The sequence below is a fragment of the Papio anubis genome, chromosome 9, assembly GCF_008728515.1.
Source record: "Papio anubis isolate 15944 chromosome 9, Panubis1.0, whole genome shotgun sequence".
Classification (NCBI taxonomy): domain Eukaryota; kingdom Metazoa; phylum Chordata; class Mammalia; order Primates; family Cercopithecidae; genus Papio; species Papio anubis.
In genome coordinates, this window is record NC_044984.1 from 9,945,646 (window position 1) to 9,959,806 (window position 14,161).

Here is a 14,161-nt window from a genome sequence, read left to right on the forward strand (position 1 = left end):
CTTTTATTTGTATAAAATGATTAACAATGCATATTTTATTTATCTTGCAAATTAAAAAAATTCAGATTTACTGTCAGCATAATTTTTCCATAAAGGTCACATATACCAACATACTGAGAAGAAAATCCTAATTTTACATACTATTAGTTATTATTCAAAGTAAAGAATGACAGTATACCAGTGAGGTCAAATTCAATGTAAGGCAAGGACCTACAGGCATTTATGATTACATGCCACAGTACCAAATCATGTAATTTATATAACATGGCTATCAGACTAAAAACACATTCTTAGTTAAAGATAACTTACCATTTAGAGTCAAAATGCAGGAATCTTAGTCCTGTTTCCATTTTTGTCCCCCTTGCTTCACTTGGTATGTCATGCTCTCTCTCTTCTCCTATGCAGGCTTTAAGTCAGTAGCCATCAATCTGAAGAATTCCTTCCTCTGCTGCCACCTACCAGTTTAGTTCTCTGCTGCAGCAGAAGGGTATATAGAAAAAGTTCTTGCTTACCATTCAGATTAAATAGAAAAAAATCCCTTTGTTTAACATTTCATAGTTTGCATATACACCAACTTTTTAATGTTTCTCTAAGACCTTCGCTTCAAAAATAAAAAACAAAAATCCCAATCACAGAAAATAAAACACTGTACGATCAATGTTCATGCTAAGCTGGGAAAATTTACAAAAAAAGTAGAAAGAAAGTGGAAAGATTTAGCCACTCAGCAGCTGCCACCTCAAGAAGCCATTTTCTTATCTGTTTCCTTCTTTACCTACCCCTACAATCTATGAACAAATACCATAACTTAAAATTTTAAGTAGGTAGTCTACAATTCCTACAAATTTTAAGTTCAGAGACTACCCAAAGAACTGTGGAAGATGCAGCAATATAAAAGTTTTTCAAAGTAATTCTAGAAACTAAGGGTGTTAGGTGCTTTACCTGCTTGAGTTTTCAATGTTCTGGACTGCTTATTGCCCAATGGCTCTGAATACATTAAAACACGAACACATACGCCACCTACATTTAAAATAGGGTAGCATTTGTATGCCCATATAAGCAGTGGGTATATTTTTTTGCAAAAGAGTAATAAAGTCATTAAGTCTTTTAAAAAGGACTGACCATAAATGCACATTTCCTCAAACTGTATACGTACATAAAAGAATTAGGGGAAAAGGGAAGACAGAATGACAAATGTAATAGCAGTTGTAGAACTGGGGATTAACACAGCATAAACATCTTCTGTTTGTTCAAATCCTGAGATTCATTTCTATTCCCATTCTTTTTGTCATCTAGGTCTATGTTTCAAATTTATTCTACATTAGCTATTAAGGGACAGTCTCTAGTAATGAACTAGAAATAGCAGTAATGGCTTGTTTCTGTTCCACCCTCCCACTGCCTTCATCGAGATAAAAATATGCAGTTTTGCCAACTTTAAAAAATCAGGAAATAAAACAAACACTGACATAAGCACCAAAGACTAGTCAACACTGGCACTGAAGTGACATTGCTTCTACTTTCTCATTCCTTCCCCCAATCTCAAACCCCACCCTTTGACCTCTGTATATGGGATGAGCCTGAGCAGGAGAGTTGGTGATGTCAGGACTGCGCCGTTCCCACGGATGCTCCTAGAGGCCTGCTGTGCTTCTGGGAACTGAGGCACAGGGATGTCTGTCTGACTGAAACCTAAAACAACAACAGTTCACCCCACCCCTCATGTTCCCAAACCCCACAATAGCACCCAGGTATATATGCTATATAAGGCTCACCTAGTAAGTTTGAATATGGTAAAATCTAAAAGCGAAATCATTCTTAGCAAGTCAGTGGTATTCAAACAGGCAGCTGACCGGAGGTTGTTTAACTCTCCATGCCTAATACAATCACATAGTCTGTATGCTCTAATGTTACTAATGTTAGCCATTCTTATCAGCAAGAGAACAAGGCTCTCCTGAATGAGCTTTTTTTTTTTTTTTTTTGGTATATGTCACATTCTTGCATGAGTGCAGCTGGGATCCCTCTGTTAGTAAATTCCAATTAAACAGATAAATATTTTTGTCTTAAGATGCTTAAAGGGAATGACCGTCCTTATAAGAGTCAACTGAAGCACAGAACAGCTTAATCACTTATCACATGTCTTCCTTTAGCTACAAGAAATAGCATTACAAGCCAAGACTTCCTATTCACTAACCAGTGACTTGCTGGATGTATAGCCTCTTTGGATAGTATGTCTAAAGCCACAGGATGAAATTATTCAGAAGTGTATCTTGAAAAGGCCCTGATTACTTTCACTAAAATTCTACCTATTAGAAAGATGATAATATCCAAAATAATAAAAGTTCAGAGCTAAAACTCTAGGAAGTATAGGAGAAAGGAAGAAAGGGTAGGTAGACTGGGGTAAAGACAGAGGAGAGGATAGTTTAATTTACTACTTAACAGAAAGGCTATTCAAATGGACAAGGTGTAGTCCTATCCCTGACATTTTATGTTCTTGGTTAACGTGCTTAGCCATGTTGTGCTTCAGAAATGTCCTCCTATCTGTCCAAACCTGTAATTTTTGAAGGTTTAAACCATGATTTTCTGATCATCTCAAACTGCTCACATCTCCTTGTTAGAACTAGTATCTTAGAAATGCCAAAATGATTAGTTCTGAAATCATATTGCTCCTAAAAGAACTAAATTTTTTTGTATTATCTTTGTCTTATTATTCCCTTTCACTTTCATAATGTCACAGAAAGAGAAGCACTAAGGTAAAATGAATGCTATGTTGAGTTTTTACCATATATATAACCTAGAACCTAATTTTACCTTTCAAAACTCTAGTTTTCCATACCTGTCAACTCCTAATTGATGTCTTTATACTGTGAGCTCACTGTGTATTCGGAACACCAACCCCTGAAAAAGCTTAAGCCAGAGTAGCACAATGGAAGAAACAAACAAACCCAAAACAAAAACAAAGCCAAAAAAGTCACACTCTGAAATACTTAATTATAGACATATATGCAAGAAATGGAGTCATCTAAATGGATAAAATTCCCAAGAAAGTCTTGGGTATATCATAACCAAGTCAAACTTTATCCCCAAAAGCTCTTCTTTAATCATATTACTTGCTAGATATGTTTATGCATTATTTTTAAGTGAGAATTATGACAAACCCATGGTTACTTTTTTGAAGTACATAAAGGAAGAAGTTTTTAAAAAAGAAAAGTTAGCCTAGTGATGGAAAGAAAGGAGAAAGAGTCAAATTACCTGCAGGCAGACTGGGGTTGTGCCTGAATCCAAACCGGTGCATTTACCATTCATTACACAGCTGCATTATTGGGGGAAGGGGAGTTTAGAAGGGCACTGACCCCGAAAGTTCTCAATACTTCTCACTCATCATCAGGAAGGGGGAAGAAGGAAAGTTTTTTCTCTGGGTATTTTTTTGTTTGTTTGTATTTGTTTTTTTGGCTCCTGAAAAGGCTGGTAAAGAACAGTAACAGTGCAAGCAGTTAGAATATTTCTTTAAAAACAATGTAAAAAACGCAAAACATTAAGGATTTTCAAAGGCCAAACTTTCGTTAATACAGAAAGAATTTTCACTAGAGTTAGGCAGCCACCCCAAAACAGCATGGCAAAATGGCATTGGTATAAAGGAAATAAAATACCACACAAAAATCCAAAACAAAACTAAAAACATTTCAAATTAAACCTGGAAGACTAGAAGATTCCAACAGCAGATTTCTGTCCACTACTGAAACATTCCAAAATCCAAGCTCCAAAGGTGCCTAAATGTATTTTAAATGAAACTTTGTTTTCTTTTTTTAAGAAAAGAAAAAAAAAAAAAAAAAAAAAAAAAAGAAAGCAAGCAAGCAGTCAGTGAACCTGGTTATAAATCCTGCAATATATTACATTTTTAAAAATCCTAGTACAACAAAAACAAATCTTAAATAAAATTAAACAAACAAACAAATAAAAACAGTAGCAGCAGTGGTTACCTGTCTGAGCACCTACATTTTCTTAGGAGGGGATCGTGTCTCACCAGCCAAATAGCCCATAAACCTTCTCAAAAAAAGTGAGCCAGGAGAAAAGTATAACACAAGATTTGATTTCACAATGTCTCTAAGCCCCACAAACCCCAACTGGGGATTCACTGAATGAAGCAAATTTGCTTCTCCATTGCTTTCTTCTTGAGAAAAAGATGATTTTCAAAGTCAATGCCTTCAATACCTTCTCAAAGTCTGATAATGTGCTTGATGAATGCCAAGTCTCTTGTTGGGTTTTTCTACTGTTCCAGGGTAGTTTTCTTATTGATAACATATACAGAAAGATTTCAATGTTCATTGGAGAAAAGCCAGCAGAAATGACCAATCAATTATAGGCACCAAAAAAGAAAAAAACTATTAAAAATTTTAAATAGAAGAGTTCATACTTATATGTTTAGATATATAAAGTCCAGTTTTCATCATGGGTGACATAAAAACAATATCAGAAATAATTATTTTTGAAATACAATTTAGAATTACAATTTTAACAATATACAAAAAATTTACAATAATTCAGATTTTATCATTACACATATTTGATATACACATTTTATCTCTCATAATAGCAATGAAGATTATACAAAAGTTATTAAACAATTATGAAAATAAATTTAACTTTCACCTAAATATCTGCTGCTGTTTCCTTAGGGTAGTTCCAGAATGATTTGCTCTTATTCTTTACCTTAATCTTGAAGGAATTCAAGAAGATATCCATGTTTTTAAAATCTAAGATAACTACTGCTCTTTTCATTCTAACATGTGAGTGTATGTTTTAATATCATGTGAATGCATAACAGTGAATAAAGCTAATGAACTAATTTCACATATTTCCTATAATATAGTTGGTTAATTTGATGTAGGTTAAAAGACTAACTACATTTTTCCTGATGCCTTACCCCACCAACACAAACATGACCTTTTCATTGAATAAAGAGGTTGTTTTAAATGTATTCATCTATATACTTGTGATATGTAACTATTCAAAGTGTATTGTCATAATACACATGGCAACCAGATGGTCTCTACATGAACATATGAATGATAATTTAATTAAGCAGTTCTTTCTTCCTCATTTATTTCTCTATACCAAATAGTATGCATCCTCCACAGTATGGTCATTCAGCAAAAGAAGTATCAAGTATTTCTTTCTGTTAATGAGTCAGAGGTACTAATATATGTATGTGAGTCCCCCAATTACCCTGTGCAAGATAAGTTCTTTTAAATGCAATTAGAATATCCTAAGATAAATTACAAACTCCTCTTATGTATCCTTTTCTCTGAGGTGAAATGAGACACTGCACAGATGAGAGGTACTATTCTATTCATCAACAATCAACCTTTCACTCAATTTTAATATTATTTAATTCTACGGAAAAAACAAATTTTATTACATTCCTTTTTAAAATGGGGGAAAAACTGTACAAGTAAGCATGAGCAAACCTCTGTTATAGCTGGTTAATACTGATATTTTATTATTGCCTCGAAGTCTCTCTAGTAGTGTCCAAGAAATTATGTTTAAGGTCCATCTGAAGGAAAATAGCACTGGAGAGGCAAGAAAGGCTTGGGTAAAAGCTTCAGAGGATTTGTAGGGAGATGGAAAACTTGCTGTTTAAAAAATTACGTTGGGCTCTGCAGCATCTCCATTTCTTAACATACCATCCAAACCCATCAATGGGATTAGTTTTACCCATGTTTTAAAGGCTCATATTATATGCAGTTTGGGGGCTTTTATAAATTCTGAAAGTAAAGGAATATAAAGAGTGGACAGTATTGAAGGCTTAAGAGTAGGGCTATAAGAGACTCAATACTACTAAGTAAGTTCCCAAACAAAAACATCCAACCCACCCCCAATCCCAATCCTGTATGTAAAAAGAGAAAATGCATAGCCAGAAGCATTAAGGAAAAGCATGTAGCCTTGAATAAACTGTACACTGAACAGGCTAGAAACAAAAGGAAAAAAACAAACAACGTACATATACACGAAAAGGCCTAAAAAAGCATCTATTCACCCTATGTTTTAAGGTGAATACCTCTACCCCAGTGGAGTCTACTTATGAAAACAACTCATTTGTTTTTTAAAGTCATAAACTCTGTTTCCCATCATGCTCCATTTTCTAAATTATCCTTTTTGATTAGCTGATGTAAACAAAAAGCAAAACACATACACATGCATGCGTGCACACACATACATATATACTCCCTTGTAAAATGTGAAAAATGCAAATATATAACGCTGGCATTCGAAATCACTTCAGCTGTATACTTAGAACTCATAGGCTCTTGATTTGCCCCCAAAAATATTTTTCCTTGTCCTTATTTAAATGCCCAACCACCAAAAGAAAAAGGGAAAAAATAAAAGGCTTTAAATGTACACGTTTCAAGTCAGTGTCTTGTTAACAAAAAAGGTAGCATTTTCTTCACTTTGGCCATTGTTAAAGATGCAGGCATAGAGCAGGAAATGTTAGACTAGCATGTATTTAAAAAAAAAAAAAAAGCAACATTAACAGAGCACATCTTTCAAAAAAGACTAAAACACTAACAAATACAAGTCAATGCACATATTTTAAAGTAGTGTAATTTTATCTACATCGAATAAATGTTATTTTGTATACCGGACATTGCAATACTGTTCATTTCCATTTCATCATGCAAACATGCCAATTTTGTCATTAAGAAGTCTTTATTGGGTTATAGTCACTTTGACCCTCCCACCAAATTAAGGGGAAAAAAACAAAAAACAAAAATAAGAAATCCCAGTAAAGAGCCCCTCGAGACTATAAACTACAAACCAAAGCTGCTAGTTAATAAGGAATGGCAGAATTTTCAGAGCTGTATAATACAAAAATTCCTGTAATTTAAGCAGATGTTTTCCTCAATGACAAATCTTCCAACACAATGTGAAGTTATGCTACTCGGATATTTGTAGCAAAACTGTTATTTATTTTATTTTTGTACAAAAACAAAAGCAAGGGACCATGAAAAAAAAAAGTATTTGTTCCTCATGGCCTATGAGTATACAAATTTTTTAGTTAATTTAAAGCAAACTATGAGAGTCGACATTTTCTATACCCCACCTATTCTGCCTCTATTTGTAGATTTGTAAATGAAAGTAACATCTTACGAGCAGAGGTCTCATCTATCTCCCACTCTCTCCAACTAATCCTACTAATTTTCTCTCATCTTCCTGAGCATCCTCCATGAACAGCATTGCAAGTTGGTTTCAAAAATAGAAAAGAAAAAAGAAAGAAAGTTTTACAAGGGTTTTGTTGGTTAATTACCAGTGGAGTCAGTCCACCAGTAGTTTGATTTCATTGGCTAGCAGCTGGTTCATGTTGAACAGGCCCCCTGGGAGCTTGGTGAGCAGCTCTCGCTCCGTGCTTTCAGGGTCGCTGTCAACAGAGCTGGAACTTGCACTCATGTTGTCAACAGCAGTGTTGGCTGGGGACCCAGCCCGCTCACTAGTCTCACTGGCAGTGGACACCACGGAGAGTTAGGGACATACGCCGGTGAGCCGGCCAGAGGGTGGTGTGAAGGGAGGCGTATAGTCTGCTATGATACCAGCTGCTATCTAGATTACAAGCCTTATCAAAGGCGATGAAACCTACATTTGCATTGGCCTCACAGACGCAGAAGGAGCCGTCATCTTTCATCAACAGGTCAATGCCACATACATCCATCCCCAGAATATTAGACACCTGGATAGCTAGCTGCTTCCCTTGTTCACTCAATGAGCACATCATCCCCACACCACCTGGCAAGAGAAACAAGACAGGAAATTAACAAAATCATGAACTTTTGAAATAAAAAAGTTGGCCTCCAAAGCTAAGCCTCTCTTCTAAATTAATAGTGAAAATAAAGGTGCTATTCTAGTGTAAAATTAGGACTTCTAAGTCTAGATTTCCTTAATTAGGAATCTTCTCCCTATCCAGTCTCCTAGGAATTGATGATTTCATAAGTTGTCAATATTTTTTCCAAGTCTATCTTACTTGCAATAACATAAACCAAGTATAAGGAAGTTCAGCATGAATACAATTAGACGTTACAGATGGCAAAAGTATTATTGGTTTTCGATTTATAAAAATAATAAAAATGCATAACAGAACCGAGGATGGGATAAGATCTGGGAAGGTGGTGACCTGAACACAGCTCTCTTCCTCTATAGCCCCCACTTCACTCTAGCTGTCATTTCAAAGCCAAAAAGCTTCTGGGTCATAATGTAGCTGGCTGGATTTAAGTGAAGTCTTTGGTCTTGACAAAAAGAAGGAAGAGAAAGGAAGTAGAACTTGATTTTCTCACTTGGAGATCAGCTTCACAAAGCTCTGAATTAAGGACAGGAAAGCAAAGAACTTTAAGAAGAGCTAGGCTCCGAGAGCTCTGTGTATCCGTAGGAGTGAGGATGACAACATTATGTGAGTTTGCCTGTAGTGTTTGACCCCAGTAAGGCCAGAAGTAGCTAGACAGGTGAGGTGGATCCTCCCTACCACTGAGGCTGTAGGAATAAAGGAGCCAAGGAAACAAAAGAGTTCTTTTAGGTACTTCCGTAGAAGCATGCCCCATGACTTAGATGATTCTGCTTCACAGCACTTGTAAGACTGAGGCCATGTAGAATACTACAAATAACCCAAGCTGAGTGAGCCCTGATGTAAGAACAAAACAATAATAATCCATCTATGACTTTAATGAAAGAAATAAGAGCTCTTTAAGGAGATTCAAGTTCAGCACAAAAAGACTTTCTCAAGTTAAAACAAAAACACGATTACTCAACTAAAAAATCCAATAGAGAAACTCAAAGAGAGTACAGTTGCTTTTGAGAGTTGACTTAGAAAATCAAGGAATATGCAAAGCATAGCTAAAAATGTGAGGTGAAATCATAAAAGATAAAAGATTTGGGCCAGCTGTGATGGCTCACACCTGTAATCCCAACACTTTGGGAGGCTGAGATGGATCACTTGAGGTCAGGAGTTCAAGACCAGCCTGGCCAACGTGGTGAAACCTCATCTCTACTAAAAATACAAAAATTAGCCAGGTGTGGTGGCACGTGCCTGTAGTCCCAGCTACTCAGGAAGCTGAGGTGCAAGAATCGCTTGAACCTGGGAGGCAGAAGTTGCTGTGAGCCAAGATTGTGCCACTGCACTCAAGCCTGGGCGACAGAATGAGACTCCATCTCAAAAAAAAAAAGAAAAAAGAAAAAAGAAAACCGGAGAACTAAATCAGAAAAATACTCCTCAGGACAGAAACAGATGGAGGAGAGGCAATAATTAACGAAGAAATTTCCCAGAAAACTGTATAAGGAATAAATTTAGTCTGCTGACTAAAACAGTTAAAATCCAGGTTAAACTGATAAGAAAAGACACAACTATATCTACAAAATCCCAATAAAATTTGAGCACTACTAAAAATATTTACAAAGAATAAAGTACCCACAAAGGAAAAAAATTAGAGTAGATTTGGACATTAAACTGCAACAATAAAATCTTAAAGGCGGTAGAAATGAAGCTAGACTCTTACATTATATTATATAATGTAAGAATTATATATAAAGAATTATATCTCAGACAAAGTATTATTCTTTCAGGGAGAAAGAAAGACGTGTGATATTCTGATCTAAATTATATATTGCTTTTTGTCCACGGTTCCTGGCATAACTCCAACAGCCCTTGTTATAGTCTTCTGTTATAATGTTGGGGCACTGTAGGCCTTAGAAAATAGAATCTAACCTTTCCCTGTCCTCCTTTCACCTACCCCACAGCAGGACTCTAATCTTTCACAGCCTTTCTGATTGTTGGTCATAAGACTTCATTCCAGGCCTGCTCCATACCCTGGAGGAAGGAATGTGGCACAAAGAGGCCAAGAAGAATCTGAACAGACAAGCCTTGCTGGGTTTCCCTACTCAGTCTACTAGTGTTAGATCATACCCTTTTGGTTCAATTACATTTTTACATGGCTATCAATTATGTCTATCCAATTGGATATCAAAAAGGGCAAGGTTCAGAAAGCTTCTGGATAGCTGAACACAGAGGTTCCTGAAGGGTGGCACGCCCTGGGAGGGCATGGAAGCTTCATATCCTTTCTCCCATACCTTGCCCTATGCATCTCTTCACCTGTATCCTTTGAAATATCCTTTATGATATATAGGTAAACACAACGTAAATGTTCCTTCAGTTCTGTGAGCTGCTGTAGCAAATTAATCAAACCTAAGCAGAAAGTCACGGGAACCCCAACTTGAAGCCCTGGTCAGAAGTTCTGTAGGTCTGGACTTGCAACTGGTGTCTGAAGGGGGTGAGGTGGGGAGTGGGGGATAGTCTTGGTGACTCTTGGTGACTGAGCCCTCGACCTGTCAGATCTGATGGTATCTCCAAATAGATAAGAGAAATCCCTCACATGTGGTCAAATAAGTGTTCTGTGTGAATTGTTGCTGAATGAGAGAATAGAAAAAGCACTTCGAGTGTATTTTTTGTATTAACAGAATATGTGAGGGTATCTATGACTTTGATAGCCCACCAGGAAAAATAATCAAGAAATGATACTAACATACTAGTAAATGGCAACAGAGATCTCAAGATATGGGAAGATGAATATGAGGAGTAAACCATGGTGCATACTTTGCAATACAGGTATAATTCATTTTAAGTAGATAAAGACAGACTGCCTGGGAATGGATAAAATGCCATATAAGGGTTCATGAAACAGAAGAGACATATAGTAAAACAAATTCCAAACAGACTTGAACTAAAACTATTAGATGATTTCAGCAAAACTGGAACATAAGGTCAATGAGACTAGGGATTTTTGTCTGCTGTGTTCACTACTATATACAAAATACTGCTACAAGAGGCCAGGGTTGGTGGCTCATGCCTGTAATCCCAGCACTATGGGAGGCCAAGGAGAGCGGATCACCTGAGGTCAGGAGTTCGAGACCAGGCTGGCCAACATGGTGAAACCCTGTCTGTACTAAAAATACAAAAATTAGCTGGGTATGGTGGTGGGTGCCTGTAATGCCACCTATGTGGGAGGCCAAGGTGGGAGAATCGCTTAAACCCGGAAAGCAGAGGTGGCAGTGAGCCGAGATCACACCATTGCACTCCGGCCTGGGCGACAAGAGCAAAATTCTATCTCAAAAATAAATAAATAAACAAATTACTGCTACAGCAGTACTTGACACTTTGGAGGTACTCGAAACTACTCAATAAATGAATGAATCAAGAGGAAGGAGTAGGAAGGAAATAAAATTGTTTTAATATTCCCATTGCAGGGGACAGGGAATAAGGAATGCCCAGGGAAAGTAAAGGTATTCCAAATACTTCATTATTATTATGATGGTACAGTGAGGTAGTAAATAAAGTATCAAGGAAAATGATCTTCTCAGGTAACTGTAGAGACTGTGTCTGATTATCAGCATAAGAAAATAGAAGGTAACCATTAATGGAATGCAAAACCCTCGCTGATCTCCCAAATTAACTGGGTTTGGTGGCAGGAGTGAAAATAAAATGGTACCTTACAAACCAGCAAAAATCAGAAAAGAAAAAAGAATAAGGAACAATTTGAGTTAAATAATAAACACAAAATAAGATGGAAGAAATAAAATGAAGTATATTAGTAACTATACAAAAAATGGACCAAATCTTCCATTAAAAGATGGAAACAAATACGATTTGAATAAAAAACAAAACTTAGCTATATACTGCTTATAGAAAACATAGGCAAAATAAACTTACTTCACATCTTTATTTCTCCTGACTATACATCCATATATACATTTTTTCCTTAACAATCATGCTGGTCACACACCAAAAACAACTTAATGAAATTAAAAAAAAAATATTACAGGCCACATTCTCTGACAATATTAGTAAGTCAAGAAAAAGAAGGTAATGGGGTAATGGTAAAGGCAGCCAAAAGAATATTAACTACTTTGAGGTTGCAAAATTGATCCCCTGGATCAAAGAAATCACAAAGAAAAATGAGAACCATCTATAAATAAAAGAGAAAAATGCTTCATACTAATACCTTCCAACACTGTGAAAGTTCTCCAGAGGAAGATGTTTAACATGAAATGCCTTCATTTTGAAACAAAAAAACTAAATGTTCTAGCCAAAGAAACTAGGAAGACAGATACAATGAAAACAAAAAGTAAAATAAATACAAGAGAAAGACAGAATTTTTTAAAAATACAAAGGCTATTTTGGTAAGATTAAGAAAGACAAGAAAGAGAATCACACACAAAGCAGAGATTAAAAGCAGCATATGCAAATATCTCACAAAACTCTTTGGCAAAAAATTGGAAACCTAAAAGAAATGGATCATTTATTTCCAAAACCGCCCCAGAAGAGGCAAACTTTAACAGGGCAATTATTACAGACGGGTTTCAGAAGGTGATAAAAACTATTACTACAAAAGGAACTAGGGCGAGAAAGGTTCACAGCTCAGTTTTATTTAGCTATCCTTTATTCCAATGTTACTTTACCAATACAGAATGCCCTAGGGAAAGACTGAAAACTCCTCAATACATTAAATAAAGCCAGCATAACCTTAATATCAAAAGTGATAAAGTTTTAAAAAAATAATATTATGGGCCAATCTTACTCATAAAAATAGATGAAAATATTCTAGGGCAACCCCCTTTGCGTCCCCTCCCTTTGTTGGGAGCTCAGTTTTCACTCTATTAAATCTTGCAACTGGGCCGGGCGCGGTGGCTCAAGCCTGTAATCCCAGCACTTTGGGAGGCCAAGGCGGGTGGATCACGAGGTCAGGAGATGGAGACCATCCTGGCTAACATGGTGAAACCCCGTCTCTACTAAAAATACAAAAAACTAGCCGGGCGTGGTGGCGGGCACCTGTAGTCCCAGCTACTCGGAGGCTGAGGCGGGAGAATGGTGTGAACCCGGGAGGTGGAGCTTGCAGTGAGCCGAGATTGCGCCACTGCACTCCAGCCTGGGCGACAGAGCGAGACTCCGTCTCAAAAAAAAAAAAAAAAAAAAATCTTGCAACTGCATTCTCTTGTGGTCTGTGTTTGTTATGGTTCGAGCTGAGCTTTCGCTTGCCGTCCACCACTGCTGTTTGCCGCCATCCCAGACCCCCTGTTGACTTCCACCCCTCCAGATCCCGCTGGGCGTCCGCTGTGCTCGTGATCCAGCAAGGCACCCATTGCTGCTCCCGACAGGGCCAAAGGCTTGCCATTGTTCCTTCACAGCTAAGTGCCCAGGTTCGTCCTAATCAAGCTGAACACTAGTTGCTGGGTTCCACAGTTCTCTTCCGTGACCCACAGCTTCTAAAGGAGCTATAATACTCAAAGCATGGTCCAAGAATGTGGAAATGTGGAAATATTGATGCTCCATCGTATAGGAGTTTTTCTAAAGGAAACCCCATTTTCACCACCCACACCCATTTGCCCCTGCACTTCAAGCCATACTTTTCAATCCCTGTATCTTTAACCTCCTTGTTAAGTTTGTCTCTTCCAGAATCGAAGCTGTAAAACTACAAATCGTTCTTCAAATGGAGCCCCAAATGCAGTCCATGATTAAGATCTACTGTGGACCCCTGGACCAGCCTGCTAGCCCATGCTCCGATGTTAATGACATTGAAGGCACCCCTCCCGAGGAAATCTCAACTGCACGACCCCTATTACACCCCAATTCAGCAGGAAGCAGTTAAAAGCGGTCGTCGGCCAACCTCCCCAACAGCACTTGAGTTTTTTGCTGTTGTGAGGGGGACTGAGAGACAGGACTACCGGGATTTCCTAGGCCAACTAAGAATTCCTAAGCCTAGCTGGGAAGGTGACCACACCCACCTTTAAACACCGGCTTGTAACTCAGCTCACACCCAACCAATCAAGTAGTAAAGAGGCTCACTAAAATACAAATTAGGCTAAAGCAAGGAGGTAAAGAAAGAGTCAAATCATCTATCGCCTGAGAGCACAGGGGGAGGGACAATGATCGGGATATAAACCAGGCATTCGAGCAGGGAGCGACAACCCCTTTTGGTCCCCTTCCATTTTATGGGAGCCCCGTTTTCATTCTATTAAATCTTGCAACTGCAAATAATAATAATAATAAATTTAAATAAAATATGAAAAAAACAAATTCAGTAATTTTTGAAAGAACAGTAAGCTATCCAAAGAAGGTTAATTTTAAAAATGCAAAGGG

The 14,161-nt window shown here is 37.4% G+C and overlaps 1 protein-coding gene across 18 annotated transcripts in view; it reads right to left on the reverse strand.

Moving 5' to 3' along the window:
* The window catches only part of RIMKLB (ribosomal modification protein rimK like family member B), a 92,730-nt gene that overhangs the window by 2,924 nt on the left and 75,645 nt on the right, over nucleotides 1-14,161 (reverse strand). For 3 of the 18 annotated variants that reach the window (XM_031650275.1, XM_031650274.1, XM_031650279.1), the window contains 3 exons: nucleotides 7,625-7,770; nucleotides 3,244-3,456; nucleotides 310-474 (listed from right to left, as the gene is read on the reverse strand). In XM_031650275.1, the coding sequence (XP_031506135.1) occupies nucleotides 3,376-3,456; nucleotides 7,625-7,770 (227 nt within the window). In that variant the 3' untranslated portion in view covers nucleotides 310-474; nucleotides 3,244-3,375. Of the gene's footprint in view, nucleotides 1-309; nucleotides 4,280-7,108; nucleotides 7,771-14,161 lie in introns of those variants that run through there. The other 15 variants (XM_031650281.1, XM_031650280.1, XM_031650278.1 and 12 more) reach the window with 14 other exon arrangements.